Raw genomic sequence first — 17330 nt, 5'->3', positions numbered from 1 at the left:
GCAGAGAAATCTCTTGCATTCCTGTACACTAACAATGAAAAATCTGAAAGTGAAATTAAGGAAACACTCCCATTAACCATTGCAACAAAAATAAAATACCTAGGAATAAACCTACCTAAGGAGACAAAAGACCTGTATGCAAAAAACTATAAGGCACTGATGAAAGAAATTAAAGATGATACAAACATATGGAGAGATATAACACGTTCTTGGGTTGAAAGAATCAACATTGTGAAAATGACTACATTACACAAAGCAATCTACAGATTCAATGCAATCCCTATCAAACTACCAATGGCATTTTTCACAGAACTAGAACAAAAAAATTCACAATTTGTATGGAAGCACAAGAGACCCCGAATAGTCAAAGCAATCTTGAGATAGAAAAACAGAGCTGGAGGAATCAGGCTCCCTGACTTCAGACCATACTACAAAGCTACAGTAATCAAGACATTATGGTACTGGCACAAAAACAGAAATATAGATCAATGGAACAGGATAGAAAGCCCAGAGATAAACCCACACACATATGGTCACCTTATCTTTGACAAAGAAGGCAAGAATATACAATGGAGAAAAGACAGCCTCTTCAATAAGTGGTGCTGGGAAAACTGGACAGCTACATGTAAAAGAATGAAATTAGAACACTCCCTAACATCATACACAAAAATAAACTCAAAATGGATTAAAAACCTAAATATAAGGCCAGACACTATAAAGCTCTTAGAGAAAAACACAGGCAGAACACTCTATGACATAAATCACAGCAAGACCCTTTTTTGACCCACCTTCTAGAGTAATGGAAATAAAAAGAAAAATAAACAAATCGGACCTAATGAAACTTAAAAGCTTTTGCACAGCAAAGGAAAACATAAACAAGATGAAAAGACAACCCTCAGAATGGGAGAAAATATTTGCAAATGAAGCAACTGACAAAGGATTAATCTCCAAATTTTACAAGCAGCTCATGCAGCTCAATATCAAAAAAACAAACAACCCAATCCAAAAATGGGAAGAAGACCTAAATAGACATTTCTCCAAAGAAGATAAGCAGATTGCCAACAAACACATGAAAGGATGCTTAAAATCACTAATCATTAGAGAAATGCAAATCAAACCACAATAAGGTATCACACCTGTCAGAATGACCATCATCAAAAAATCTACAAACAATAAATGCTGGAGAGGGTGTGGAGAAAAGGGAACCCTCTTGCACGGTTGGTGGGAATGTAAATTGATACAGCCACTATGGAGAACAGTATGGAGGTTCCTTAAAAAACTAAAAATAGTATTACCATATGACCCAGCAATCCCACTACTGGGCATATATCCTAAGAAAACCATAATTCAGAAAGAGACATGTACCACAATGTTCACTGCAGCACTATTTACAATAGCCAGGACATGGAAGCAACCTAAGTGTCCACCGACAGATGAATGGATATAGAAGATGTGGCACATATATACAATGGCATATCACTCAGCCATTAAAAGAAACGAAACTGAGTTATTTGTAGTGAGGTGGATGGACATAGAGTCTGTCATACAGAGTGAAGTCAGAAAGAGAAAAACAAATACAGTATGCTAACACATATATATGGTTCTAAAAGAAAAGATGTAGAGAATGGACCTGAGGACACAGGGAGGGGGAAGGGTAAGCTGGGATGAAGTGAGAGCGTGGCATGGACATATATACACTACCAAATGTAAAATAGATAGCTAGTGGGAAGCAGCCGCATAGCACAGGGAGATCAGCTTGGTGCTTTATGACCACCTAGAAGGGTGGGATAGGGAGGGTGGGAGTGAGGCTCAAGAGGTAGGGGATATGGGGATATATGTATGCATACAGTTGCTTCACTTTGATATACAGCAGAAACACAACACTGTAAAGCAATTATACTCCAATAAAGATGTGAAAAAGAAAAAAAAGAAACATTTCAAAAGGACAAAATTGCTTCCCAGAGAGAGGATCTCCATATTTATGGAGTGGGGAATGAGAAAAGTTAGAAGCAGACATCTACAACACTGCATCACAGCAAGAAAGGAGAAAAGAGGGTGATGTTTGGTCACTGAACTGTCGCACGGTAGAATGTGAGATACAAGTTGTAAAGTGTTTTTCAAACATGCCGTCCTCTGGTTGATGATTTGAGAATCATCTGGATGTGACTGTGCACTCTGAAGAGGGCACCAAATCAAATCTCCTGCGAACTCTAATCACTCTCTTCAAATTACTTTTATTTTGCTGGCTTAGGGACAGATCAATTGGAAGAATGTGAAGCAACATTACCATTTATCTTATATTACTGTATATATGTTTCCACAACTCATAGGAGTTCATATACATTTTTGTATATTACATATTGATGTAAAGTTCCAGTACACACGTGCCCAAGAAGTTTATGAGAAGGGCCTGACATAACATGTTACAGAATGAGCACAGATGCGAGGAGGTGAAATAAACCACGCTGCTTGATAGAGAAGGCGCCTAGCAAACCGTTCTGATTCATGATTGATGTCACATTAAAAACCTCAATGCAGCCACCTTTAACCATGCACTCCTAGGTTCATCATTTTCAAAAGGGTGGAGAACTTACAGTTAAATAGAAATGTAAACAGGAGATTCCCTGTGGATAAAGGCTAATAAAATAGACTTCCAATAAAAACATCTTTTTGGCACTCAAGTAGAGGCAGTGTTGAAAGGCTGAAGCAGCTTAAGGCACCCTCCAGGCATCTGCCCAAGTACTGAGCCAAGAACTGCAAAGTATTATGCTTGATGACTTGACGTGTTGACATACACAGCGTCAGCACTGTTACACTTTATATCAACACACATGACTTTTGAAGGCTTAGAATACTAGAATAGCACAGGGGAAGGTCTAGGAAGGTGCACCTCACAAGGCGAGGAGTCCACCAGTCTTACCACACACCTCGCACTTGTATTTCTGCCTCCTTGGGTTTCCTATTAAATGCCCTCAGTCACCTATTTATTTGACTGGAGATAAATACATGTTAAAATATTTGCAGGTGGTGCTTCTGCCCTGTTTGGCTTATGGAGTTGACAACTCAATCATTCACAGTGATAATAATGCTGTGAATATTTTGTGACAGGTGATGCTTATGTCTAATTGACTATAGTTATCATAGGGGCTCCGTGTCTTTCACCAGCCAAACCCAGAACCATGACACTCAACACTTCTAATTAAAAAATAGTTATACTAACTTTAGAAATACGCTAATATGAAAGTATGGGTTTTTTGTTTGAAAAATCAGATACAATTGAAATCCAGAGGGAGGATATATGTATATGTATAGCTGATTCACTTTGTTATACAGCAGAAACTAACACACCATTGTAAACCAAGTATACTCCAATAAAGATGTTAAAAAAAATAGCACCTGGGGCTTCCCGGGTGGCGCAGTGGTTGGGGGTCCGCCTGCCGGTGCAGGGGACACGGGTTCGTGCCCCGGTCCGGGAGGATCCCACGTGCCGCGGGGCGGCTGGGCCCGTGGGCCATGGCCGCTGGGCCTGCGCGTCTGGAGCCTGTGCTCCGCAGCGGTAGAGGTCACGACAGCGAGAGGCCCGTGTACCACAAAAAAAAAAAAAAAAAAAAATAGCACCTGACACATTAAAAAAAGAAGTAAACTATCATGCATAACAATCATATTTACTTAAATAATTCATAAAATTAGTACCATCCCATTCCTTGCCCTTATAGTCTGCAGTGTAAAAGAAGCTTGAGCATATATCAGAGAGAATTTGTATAGATCGGCTGTAAAGTTCCTGCACATGTTGATTTGCTTAAAATAATTTCTAAGATGTTCGTTTCACAAAGTTTCAGCAATTGTTCTTAGATGAGTGAAAATTATACCTTACATTTCCTTTTCCAATCATTTACAGTAAACTGGCTGAAAAGTCTTTTGATCATGGATGTTGAGAGAATTTATTTTGTCTTCAATTTGAGAGGAACAATTTCAGTAGCTTGCATTTCTAAGTTTTTGTTAAATATTTATATGCTATCTAGTAGAGTACTTTGTATAAATTACATTTGTGAGCACTCGACTATAAATTTTATTCCAAAGAATAATTTTTAAAAATATCATATATCTCTCAAGTTTACAGTTCTATTAAATATATGCATGGCCACATAGATAACAAAACATTTTGCCTTTCTTTTTAAAGATTATTTTTAAAAAGCAGCAGGGCATTTGATTAATTCTTTCAGGTATATAGAAATCACTGTTCTCTCTAGTGCTTGAAGAGGAATAAAGGAAGAATGAGGAATCCTCACGGCAGCATTTCCATCCATATTGATGGGTTTTATTTTATTTGTCTCTAAACTTGTAACAACTGCCTTTTCTTCCTGTTTCCATCACATACTCGTATAATGCCTTAGCTGTTTCCTAACTCTCTTTCACAGATTTATTTGTATCATCTGGAGCAGACTGTGAAGCTCTGAAAGAAAACTGGCAAGTTTTATATAATCTGGATACATCCCATAATATCTAGAAAAACTGGGCAAAAAAAATAAAGTTAGGAAATACATTTGTAAAATGTGACAAAGGGTTAAATTCTTTACTATGAACATCAATTAAAAATTGTTCTTTGGCTAAAAATAAAAACCAAAAAACAAATTAAAGTGATCTGTGTTATACCAGGTGAAAATGTCAAGAGCCAGGGCACAATTCGCTGTGTTTCACTTTTCCTGCGTTGGCAATTACAGATTCACAGAGAGGGAGCTTCCCTCAGAGTGAGACCTGAGTAACTGTGGGGTAAAAATAGAACTCTTAGCCTATCTGGGATGAACAGGTAGCATGAGTGTGTGTGTGTGTGTGTGTGTGTGTGTGTGTGTGTGTGTGTGTGTGTCTACACTTATCAACAAAGTTTGAAGATCTGAGGCTGTTTTACCTACACCATAACCTTACCCGTTTTATGTGTGGCCATGGCACCAGCTGCACCGAGTCTCAATTCTGATCTTGACATTCATCTACTTTCTTTACCATATTCAAAATTATAGTCTGGTCCTTACCAAACTTGATAGTCCATTCCGACCACAGTCTCACTGGTTACTACATGGGAAACCATATCTCTGGATAATGCCAATGTCCATTCTTTTGTTCACACTTTTCCAGCTTCATGGAATTGCTTCCTTAATCCTTCCATAATCTAAGTTTTAATGCTTTTTTCAAGACCCATGTAAGCCCTGCTTTTCTTGACAAATTCATTCTACAGTGATCTCCATATTCTGTCAATTTCCAAAGCCCTAGGAGTCTGTACCACACATTTGCACGCTCCTCTGACTCACTTTTTGGTTTGTTCTGATGTTTTTTATCTTTTCAACAACATTAACTCTTTTTTTTAAACATCTTTATTGGAGTATAATTGCTTTACAGTGGTGTGTCAGTTTCTGCTTTATAACAAAGTGAATCAGTTATACATATACATATATCCCCATATCTCCTCCCTCTTGTGTCTTCCTCCCTCCCACTCTCCCTATCCCACCTCTCTAGGTGGTCACAAAGCACCAAGCTGATCTCTCTGTGCTATGCGGCTGCTTCCCACTAGCTATCTATTTTACATTTGGTAGTGTATATATGTCCATGCCTCTCTCGCGCTTGGAGCTCTTTTAATACAGAATTTCGTACAAAGCTAGGCACAGATTAGGAGATCAATGTATTCAAATCTATTCATTGATTGATTGATTTTTTTTTCACTAATTTACTCAACAAGTGATGTGCCACACTGGGTGTTGAGTGCTGGAAATGCAAAAATGAGAAAGATAAACCTTTTCCCATGAAAAAGTTCAAAATGTATAGGGGAGAGAGAAATGTAGCCTTCTAACACTAAAGTACATTAATCTGGTACCATATAAATGTACTAAAAGGAGGAGTTGATGGGTGGAGGAACGGGTCGGTTTTAGTTGTGTGATCATGAAAGTATCCTACAAGAAAGTGCATTTCATTTATTGGTTCATTCACTCTTTCCCTCATTCATTCATTCATTCAACAAACATTTAGTAATTGCAGGGAACATGCCAGGTACTGTTAAGATTGGGGATACCGGGATGACAGGTTGGAAGGTAGAGCCTCTATTTCCAGGGTGCTCACACGCCAAAGGGAAAAACAATGAGTAAACCAACAAATGATAGCACAGTCTAAAAAACAATGTTACCTAGCCAGGTCATTGTGATCGATGCTGTTTGTCCTTACATTGATTGGTTTGGACTAGTTAAGGATATCATTCACTTCACTGTTGTACCCTGAGCACCTCACCTTTAATACGTAAGTGAAAAAGACAAATAGCACTATCTAGGTTTCGCTTTCCTCAAGCTTGAACCACGTAAAACAATTAATTGTCATAGTTAAGATTAAAAAAAATTTTTAAATATCAAAAACATACATCTTACTTAACACGGCTAAATATTAGCACAAATTAGCCGCCATTTATCTAGTTTAAAATCCAATGCTTATTTCGAAAAAAAGAGTAAAAGATAACCCACACACCTAGTTAAAATAAATACCTCATTAAGCTTTCATTGCTATTGGTTCATAATTACTGTTTATTTTATCCCTACTTTGAATGGTTTTCATGGAACTAATTCAACCATAATATCCAATTTTTCTCGCTCTTATACAGAACCTCAACTTGCTTTGGATTTTAATGCAGGTTTTCTTAAAAATGCTTATAGAAAACTTCTTCCAGCCTGACTGTTGTCCTTGCTTGAGAACAAGCAGGGCTACATCTTCGCAATTCAATTTACATCAATAAACATGCACCAGATGACCACCAAGTACTTTAGAGATACAAAGGTGAGTAAATCACAGTCCATTTCTTCAACGACTGTATCATGTATAACAGACTTCTAGGAAGTTTCAAAAGAGAGGCCATTGACTGATCAAACAGAATTACCATTATGTGCCCAGATAGGCCTCCAAATTATCTGTGTGCCAAGAATGATGCTTCATTAAGTTACTCATTTTCTCTGGTTCCAGCAGCTCAGTCAGAGGAAAATTAAAAACCAAAAAAAAACACAGTTCTTTGATTGCAGTATGTTGTCCCTGGCCCACATAAGATCCAAACCAATACTTTTCTACACTAAAAAAAGAAATCCTTTCATCACCACCAAGCAAACTTCCTTTAGCTTCCCTCTTCCATTGGGTGTTTATATACCATCAGTCAACTACAAATACCACCCACTTTATTACAAACGGCCTCCTTGTCAGTCTCCTTTACAGGAGCTGTGCCCTGTCCACAAAACACAGCATCTTACACACTTGAAAGACTAAAGAATGGTTTATATATAAATCATATATGTGTGTGTATATATAAAATACATATATAAATATTCCAAATATTATACATAAAAACCTCCATATACTAGAGAGATTAATTCATAAATCTCAGTCATCAGAAGAAATAAAAGCAATAAATTCTTTTCAACAAACTTAAAGACAATGCAAAACTACTATGCTACTGAACAAATCTTAACATTTTTTTCTATAGGTTTAGTTTCTTTCTTTAACTTCCACACTATTTAGTACACTAATGAGATTTTTTTTTCAGTTTCTGAGGACTCTGCGAAATAAGTTTACCTTTAGTATTTTCATAAATTAAACCATAAAATGTATTAGAAAATGAATAGTAATACATTTTCTCTTGAAAAATGTTTTCTAAGTAATTCTGAAGATTCTGTTTCTAAACTTAGTTTAAGAGATTCGTAAACAGCATGTAGGGATGACTCTACTTCTCTCTCTAGGCTATGAATTCTGTTGAAGAAACATACCCAGATACTGTCCTCTTGTCGATACTGTTTCCAGTTCCTGCCACTGTCACTGAACATTAGGAGGTAGCTGGTCACCCAGTTGGAGCTCCCATATCCCCCTTGGGTGGCCACAGCGGTGATCTCCATTCTCTCTCCAAGGTCAATCTGCAACCACTGGTATTTGTTTGACACAAGTGGAGACCAGCCACCAGCTCCTTTTGTGGAAAGAGAAAAAGGAGAAATGAGCAAAGAATTCGTTAAAAATCTGTTAGTGAACTATCAATCCCAGTAAGACTGTTCCTCTATGGAACTTAAGAAAGTCAAGGGGCTTCCCTTGTGGCACAGTGGTTGAGAGTCCGCCTGCCGATGCAGGGGACACGGGTTCGTGCCCTGGTCCGGGAAGACCCCACATGCCGCGGAGCAGCTGGGCCCGTGAGCCATGGCCGCTGAGCCTGCGCGTCCGGAGCCTGTGCTCTGCAACTGGAGAGGCCACAACAGTGAGAGGCCCGCGTACCACAAAAAAAAAAAAAAAAAAAAAAGTCAAATTTCCAAAATACGAAACTTTCCATAATGCTTGAAAAATACAGAGAAACAAGAATGTAATGTAAATGGATGGAGCCTATGTTAATTATGTAATTTCTAGGCGTTTCAACCATCTGACACTGGGAGAGTTAACTGAATGACGTTAAACTCACTGAATGTTTAAACCACTTAATTTGACAGGCAGACATCCACGTCAACACTTGGAACTGGCATGTTTACTGCCCACATGCATGACTGTGTAATGATTTGGCCTTACACCCCTTTGCCCAGAACTTGATTTACCTTCACACTATGGTGGAACTAGAAGACTACCTTTGATGTCTGATCATGTCTAGACTCCTTAGAGAACGAAGTACAGCATTAAGCCCGGGAATACAAAGATGGCCAAGGGACAGTTCCTGCCTTCACCGTGTTTACGGTCTTATGGAGGAAAAGACGTTGAAAAGCATATTTGAAACACAACATGAAAAGTGTTAATGGTGAGGCAGGTGCAGGGAACAATAACACAGTAAATAATGGAGAGCTCTATCCAGTGATAACTGGCTTGCAACAGCGTGTGAGAGACCATTAAATTTTCAACAATTTTGCAAGATGATTGTTAAAGATAGCCATCTTTGCAATTGGCCACGGTGGGAGTATTTAAACCACGAAAATTGGCCAACTCTGCAAATCAGTACCCACTCCCACCCCAGCCAGTTTACCAACACATCACTAGTTGTATCCTATCTGGGAAGGGGGGTGGTGGGTGAGAGGACAGTGGATAGGAGAGCCATGGTAAATTGTGTTTGAGCACTCAGAAGTGAAAACAGAAGTCTGTTGTATATTCAAGGAAATATGGATAGAACAGAATTTATTGTGTTTTGTTTTATCCAAATGCACACCAGAAAATTACAGACATGATTACCTACTGTATGTCTTGTTAAGACATTTCATTCTTCCAGTTTACTATAATAGTGCTTTATTTGAGGAATTTATTTAAGTAATACTGACATTGCTGACTGTGTAAGTATTATGTAGTCACTGTAAAAAACATGAAATAGGGTTTATCCCATTCTTGAATCCATAATTGTCTACTATTCAATATATATTAAAATGCAGTATCTGTTACATAACGTACCATGTAAGAATATTAGTACATGTTTTCTTTTCCCCATTCTTTTGCCATCCACCTTGAGGCTCTGATAATAACTTCTGACAGTTCAGATAGAGATTACCATAAATTTATATACAGTTTTTATTCAAGCATTATTCTTGACATCCATGCCCCGTTTTATAAACGTTGAGTCAGGCACTAATACAAAGAGATGCCCAATTTTGCTATTACGGTAAGACATGTACCTTTGTGAGACCTAAAGGGACACATCTGTATTAACAACTGCTTTAATAAGATTTAAAAACCCTTCTGATGGCAGATACAACACAGTGACACTCTGAGAGATAAAAAGCAGAACTCTGTGTCACTTACAGCTTCAAAGAAGAGAAGACTGCAAGGAAGGGCCATAGAGGGAAATGCCACCACAGAAAGCGTGGCAAGTTGAAGCCGTAGAGGGCAGCTCACGTATGGCAAGCGGGGTGGGGTAAGCTAAGTTTTGTGAGCTCCAGGGAAGAGGGGCTGTGTCCGGGTGTCTGGCCCTGGCTCCAGGATGATCAGGGTTGATGCATAGTGGCCATAGAGGGTGTGAGCGCAATAAAAGAAGGGGTTGGGCTTGGACATAATCAGCTGCTCAAGAAGGGGACTGACCAGCTTCTAGTCAGGGCCTCAAACTGAGTTAAGACGGCATTTTTTTTAAGTATTACATTCTCACAGTCTCCTCCCTTGACAGCATCACACTAACTCCTGATTGTATTCGGGTATGAGTCCCGAGATTACTTACTACATTGTCCTTAGAACTACATAATTTTTTTTCAAATTTCCTTCTTTCTTGGAGGGAATCATTGTTCAAAAGTGTCTTCCACTTTGTACATCAAAAGTACAATGCTCTCCTTATTGATCCAAAATGTTGATACATTGTACAGTTTTTATTGGTGTGTTTTTACTTTTCATTTTCTCTGTAGTTGCCCCTGAAGAACCCGTGGTTTTGGCTAGTGACCTGGATGAGTGGAGTTCTCTTGGTTACCAATACCATCTACCAGGTTAGAGTGAAAAATTCTTGTATTTTAAGTAAGAGGGCTTGTTGGGTAGACACGGGCCCTGGCTGCATTTTGGGTGTCTTGGGGTCATTGACCTAGCATGGCTTTGCTGTCCACAAAGGGCACTGCTCATGCAGCCTGTCTGCAGAGCAACAAGAGGCACAGTGCTCTTAACTAGGACACAGCAGTGTCCCACATATTGTTACGATATATAAATGGGAATCAGCGGTTCCCAATGGATGTAGAAAAGACAGTAGCAATAGGGGTTGGGGAATCTCAGGATTTGGCTACCTGACAGTAGGGTCAACCTTCCTCTCTAGAGTTAACAATAGACCATGTCTTTGAAGTATGGGTACATGATGGGAGTGGTGAGTGGGTAAAAACTTCCCTCTACTGTCCTATCTAATTTTACAATTCTGCCTCAGGGCCTAACAAAAGTTTGGAAGTTGAAAGTCTTCCAGGGTCTGATGTTCACCAAGCAGCCTTGGTCCATCTGCAGCATAGCTGCATATGTGCTATAACTGCCTATCTCTCTGCATTTTTATCATTTTTTGCATAGAAAAGTTGGAAAAGAATGAATGAAGTGCCCCCAGCCAGCCATCGTCTTTACCTGGAACTTCTATGTTTGGAATTTTATCTACATCACCTTATACCTTTGAGAAAATACTGAGTTATTTTGTCTCTTGCTCTTTCTAGTTAATTTTAATGGTCTAAAGTCAGTAATGAAGATACATTTTTAATACAGAATTGCAAAATGTTTCTGTGGCACTTTGACATTCCTTTATAGATCAGTATTTAAAACGTGAACACATGTGGGAAGCACAGTGGAAAAAAAAAAAAGAATCAGCGCAAGTCCAGTGAGATAAGATTGGATCACCAGTTCTCATCAGGAGCAAGTTCTCACTGACCGCTCCCTCTTCCGGCATCACTCACCGTTACAGCTGCACTTACCAACTTGAAACATCCGCAATTAATTGGCCTTGAACATTTCAATTTCTCACCTGTGGCGAAAAGGTACTACTGATATGCTAAATCAAGCGATACCATTAACGAGGTACACCAATAAAGTAATGGAAATTCAGATGCTCCTAGGCTTTACCAAGTGATTTCAGCAAGATAAGTCAGCCATAGGGAATCCAGAGATTCCTACAGGGTTTTAAACTGTGTGGCTATAGAGACACACGTGGTATAAGTGTGTGATGGAGTGCTATGATTGTTCTAATTTTAAAACAAATGTTGAATAGTGATATGGAAAATGCAAATATACAGATATAGATAAATAGACACGGATACAGAACTCAGCACACTTTGGTAGTGCCAGCCTATGATGACATGTAGGGACAATAGTGACATGAAATGAAAACGTGGCTGCAGCTGAGGTTAAGCTACCCCAGGCGTAGGGTCACCGCCAAACCACCTAGCCTTCTGGAGACATCATATCGTCATAGTGTTTACTTTTTGAATGGAGAAAATGATGGCTAACTCCAGCAAGTTGTTAACCCTGAAGTACTATAAAATGAAATATAGTGAACTTTTAAAATTTACTAACTAAAACTTTCAGCTGGTGGTCAAGTATTATTTGTCCTTAATGATGCTTTTAATATGCCAACAGAGTCAACATCACGGTAGGACAACGTGAGACGAATGACCATCTTCCCATAACCCCATCTATTCCATGGTTACTGACACTTAATCCACAAGACAGTCTTATCCCTCCATTTCTTTTTTTCCCCATATCGCAGCCCTCCTTCCCCTATTCCACCCTTCTTTTTCTCCTGCCTTGGCCTCATTACTGAGACTTGGCATAATAAAATGTCATAAATTTATTCAAACAGAAACATTTCTTGCATCTTCATATCACAGCCTGAAAACTCACACTTAAAAGCCCTCTACCTATTGATGAGACTTTTACACTAAGCATTGTAGTACTGCTATGGGATTTAAATTTAAAAAGCATAATAAGTGCCTACTGATTCTCTCACAGACAGCAAGCACGTGAGTATATGGTGGTTGTTACGTTTTGAATTATAAAACAATTATTATTGCTATGGACTCCAAAGAGTTACCATCACAGTAAAGTTGAGCTCTGGAAAAATTTAGTTACTGAATGACCACAAAACACAGCATCTCTTGTATCTGTTGCCTACTACTTTTAAACATCAGGTTCCTCAGGAACTGGCTTCTGTAACACATGTTGCTATGAACTGTCAGGAAAAAAGAGCAAACTAAAATTTATCTGGTGCCTACTGTATGCTAAGTACTCTACCAGAAATTTTATGTACCATACTAAACTTAATTATTAAAATTATCTAGTGAGATGAAATATATTTTAACATCTCTTCGTTTCAAATGAAACTTTTAAAAAAGAGATTCACAGAAGCTAAGTAAAATTTCCCAAAATTTTAGTATAGATGAGAAATTATTTTTTAATGATTTTAATGTTAGGATCTCATTTAAGAAATCTCCTCCTTTTTCATTCTTTAACCTTGAAATAATTATACAACTACCATTGCCCCAGAGTGGTATATTTTATCCCAAGAATAAATTCAAATAATAGATTGTGTTATTTAAGTATAACTAGGTAACTGGCTGAATTACGTTTAAAACCCTTATATCCTTTCTAGTAGGTAGCACCAATATTTAGTTCTGGACATGGAGGCACATCTTACAATTTCATGGAAGTGAAAGAAAAATTGAAGAAAAAAATACTCTTGGTTGGAGCTTTAAAATATGGAAAAGAATCACTTCTCTCCCCTACTAATATTAAAAGTGGGGCTTCCCTGGCGGTGCAGTGGTTGAGAGTCCGCCTGCCGATGCAGGGGACACGGGTTCGTGCCCCGGTCCGGGAAGATCCCACATGCCGCGGAGTGGCTAGGCCCGTGAGCCATGGCCGTTGAGCCTGCGCTCCGCAACGGGAGAGGCCACAACAGTGAGAGGCCCATGTACCGCCAAAAAAAAAAAAAAAATGACATGACTGCCACTGCAGATGGTCATCAGTGAAGGTGATGTGTCACAGACTTTGTCAACTTTGCAAAGGTTGGAGCACACGAAAGGGCAAGCCATATTTCTCAAGATGTAAAGCATAGAAGGACACAGGTGTTCAAGGACACAAACACAAGTGAACACAGTTCAATGACAGTCCTAGCCATCATTATGGCATCTACATACCTAGAAAATAACTGGCTTAATTAAAATTGTCCTAGGGAAGTTTCCCTCTAAGACAATTACATTTTTTCACATGTGATTTCATCTCGATTTCCCCACAATTATAAGTTTGCCTGGATCATTTTGATCTTGACATTGAATTACAATAATGTAAAAGGAAGAGAAAAAACATTGTGCCAGTATTTGTCTGTCTCCCTTAAATGGTTCGCAGTGTCCCGGGACCACCATTTAGAACCATATCAAGCTTTGTATTTTTACCAGTGTAGTTCTTTTTGCTGGAAGGAAACACGACTCTATCAATGCTCCGTGCCTGGCTAGTCTTGCCTCATGTACACTCCCGAATCTTGGCGTTGCTGCCCCTGGTCACAGTTATTATTACAGGTACAGGCAGGTCAGCTGAGCCAAGCCAGCAGGGCAATTCCAGGATTTCGTTGAGACTATTAGAGAAAGACCCTCTTTGCTGTGAACGCTGAAAGTATGGGAACTAGGCATCGACCTGCAGGAGCAATTGTTGTGGAAAACCTGAGTGAAGCAACAAAGACCCAAGCAGAACTGAGAGACGAGGTGAGACCCGGTTCTGATAGCACAGTCAGCATCCCTGAGTCCAACTGGGCCCGCAGGGCATCCCTGCGCTTTCCAGGTAAGTGAGCCACTGGCCAGTCCCTGCCCCTTGTGCTGAAGCCACTCAGGCCGCTGCATCAGCAGTTCTCCATTCTCGCCTTCATTAGTTTTTTCTCCTTAATGGATCATACCCACTAATGTACATGCATGCTGTTACTTTTCCCCCTTTAAAAGAAAAAAAAAAAAGTTCTCTTGACTCCACTCTATTTTCCCTGCTTTTTATATTAAGGTAATACGTTAATTCAAATAAGATGTCCATACATACTCTTTCTGGTGTTTGTCGTTTCCTTCTATCTCAGGCCAATTCCAACTAGACTGTCAGTCCACGCCACTCAATGAAAACTGCTCTTGTCAAGGTTACCGAAGAACTGCATGTTGCTAAACTGAACGGTCAGATTTCAGTCTTCCTACCACTCCACCTGTCAGTGACATCTGATACTTTCAACTATTCCCAGTGCCTTGATATTCCTTGTCCACTTAAACTTCCATAAAGCTCATTCTCTTAATTTTCTTCTTAGCTTATTAGTTGCCCCTTCTCAATCTCCATTGTCGGTTCTTCCCTTTAGCTCTTCCCTCTGAAGGCTGAGACGCTCCAGGGCTCAGTCCTCTGTCCTGCTTCTTCTCCGTCCCCATCTCCTTGCAGACCTCTCTTGACCTCGTGGACTTAAATATTATGTGCCAGTAATGCCCTAGTTTCTATCTCCACCCCCAACCTCTTCCCTGATATTAGACTCCTCTACTTGATATCTTTAACATTTCCCAAACCAAACTCCTCTTCTTCCCCCAAATCCTACTCTATTCACATACTTCCCCAACCCAGTTTATGACAGACAATTCCATTCTTAAAGTTTCTCAGGACACACACACACAAAAAAATTGAGTGTGCTTGACTCCTTTCTTTCTCTCTCACTATACTACCAAACCAACAGCAATACGGCTGGCGCTACTCAACTCTGCAGAATCAGAGGATTTCTCCAACTCCACTGGTGCTCCTTTCTATTCCAGCCTGGATTCTTGCCATAGCAACCTAACAAGTCTCCCTGCTTCCCCCTTTGCTCACTGAGACTCTCTCCGTTCTCTATACAACAGGTTTAAAATATTATTCCTGGGCTCAAAACACAACGATAACTTTCACTTTCACACACAGTGAAAGACAAAGTCATTACTATACGGCCTCCAGATTCCTTATATGATCTGCCCCCCTTGCACGGCTCCCGCCCCAGGTCTGGCTTCCCAGATCAGTACCCTCCATCAACGACGGCCTCCTCAAGGTTTTCTGAGCAAACACCATTCTTCCATCTCCCATCCCATGCTTTGATAAGCTATCCTTTCTGCCTGGAGTGCTCTTCTCTGAGATGGGCTGGGCTAAAATCTTTGCTACAGTCAAGTCTTTGCTCAAATGTGATCGCTCTCGTACAAGCGTTCCTCTCCTGACCTTCCCTATTAAAATCCCTTCCACCCAGCAATCCTCCTCCCATTCACCTTAATCCAAACCACTTTACATTTTTTGTCAGATATTGACACATTTATACATATATTTCTCGTTCAGTATCTTTCTTTATCCTTTATCTTGCCCTATCAGAATATAAGCTCAATGAGGCCTAGAGTTTTGGCCTGTTTCGTTCAAAGATAGATCCTATGTGTCTAGCACACTGCCTGACACATAGTAGGTGCTTAATAAATATTTACTGCATAAAGGAATGAAATAAATCTGTTTCCATATGGTTATAATAAGACTGTATTAATTCATATACCAAATATGAGTATATTATACCTAGTGGCAAAAGCTGGAACTAAATAAAACTAAATAAAAGCACAAGATACTTCTCTTTGCAAAATGGTACTTTCAGTGAGGTTCTCGAAGAGAAAGCTTAGGCACTTGGCTGAGACACACACACACACACACACACACACACACACACACACAGAGGCATGCACGTACATACACACAATGTCTACCAACCGCCTCAAAGTTCCCTAGTTTAATCACTTGTAAACTACATTTCCTAGATGTATTTATCGCTCTATTTTTGGATTTTTTGATACAATGAAAGAGATGCTTTTTACTTCATTTCCACAGCAAGGTTCTAAATTAATAATACCTTACTAAATTCTCGTAGGTTTTTGCTGTTGATCAATTTTTCCTCCCAGCAGATGGGTAGACTGACTTTCAGCCCTGCTTCTTGTACTGCCAGATCAAACGTTTCTGAAGTGTTCAATAATTCAGTGGATTAATCAGTAAATATTTACATCCTTTCTCTGCTCAGGCATTTTGATTTGCATATTTGATGTGCAAATTTTGGGAAAGCCAAATTTCCTCTAGAAGACTAGAATAAAATTACAAAACCACCGAAATCTGTGCTTTAATTTTTTTCACCACAGCCAGTTTTATTTCATTCAAATTAGTAGCTTTGGAAAAATGACTTTGAGCACGTGATGTCTAGAAATTCAGACAGTAATCAGGGCTTGCCCATGTTTTGCACTAAGACCATTATAATACTTTTCTAAAAGTTTCGATTTAGATCTACTACAGTGAGGCAGGTCATTTCAGTAAATGACCTCATGCATCAGACAGAGCACACTGACAATATCCCAGAGACTGAAAAACCATTTTTTGCTTCCCTACCTTTTTTTTTTTTTTATCTTCCCCAGCCGGAGAGAGATGATAAGCTGCCATGAGTCAAATGTCCTCATATCACTTCTGGGTTAAGAAACTGAAGTCACTCTTGTTGTACCCAACAGACATTATTTCCATATAATGATTGGAAAAGCCAGCAATACTAGGGCATAGTATATGAAAAAAAGGTAAAAAGTACCAAACCAATTCCAGGCCTTTGATTGATTAAATCATTTAATATTTTCCCAATTTGTGAAAATGCTAAAACATTAATACAGCATCACGATCCCAATGAATGAGATATGTTTAAATCTAGGCTTAGATATTTGTTGAATTTAGTCTTGAATACACATACTTTAATTCCACAATTTATTCCTTTTTAAGTATTATTTTATTGTGGAAAATTTTATTTCACAGGCAATGGGAAAAATTATTAGTGATGCTGGTGACTGAGACATCCTTAACATTCCCCTCAGCTTGACTAAACTTCAGAC

General features: G+C 39.1%; 1 protein-coding gene across 7 annotated transcripts in view; it reads right to left on the bottom strand.

Moving 5' to 3' along the window:
* The window catches only part of CNTNAP4 (contactin associated protein family member 4), a 256272-nt gene that overhangs the window by 174245 nt on the left and 64697 nt on the right, over positions 1 to 17330 (bottom strand). For 6 of the 7 annotated variants that reach the window (XM_065899255.1, XM_065899257.1, XM_065899262.1 and 3 more), the window contains exon 3: positions 7782 to 7975. In XM_065899255.1, the coding sequence (XP_065755327.1) occupies positions 7782 to 7975 (194 nt within the window). The remainder of the gene's footprint in view (positions 1 to 7781; positions 7976 to 17330) is intronic. The other variant, XM_065899256.1, reaches the window with a different exon arrangement.

Source organism: Phocoena phocoena, chromosome 20, assembly GCF_963924675.1.
Source record: "Phocoena phocoena chromosome 20, mPhoPho1.1, whole genome shotgun sequence".
NCBI lineage: Eukaryota > Metazoa > Chordata > Mammalia > Artiodactyla > Phocoenidae > Phocoena > Phocoena phocoena.
Note: the sequence above shows the minus strand (reverse complement) of the source record. Positions and strands in the feature narration are given on the sequence as shown.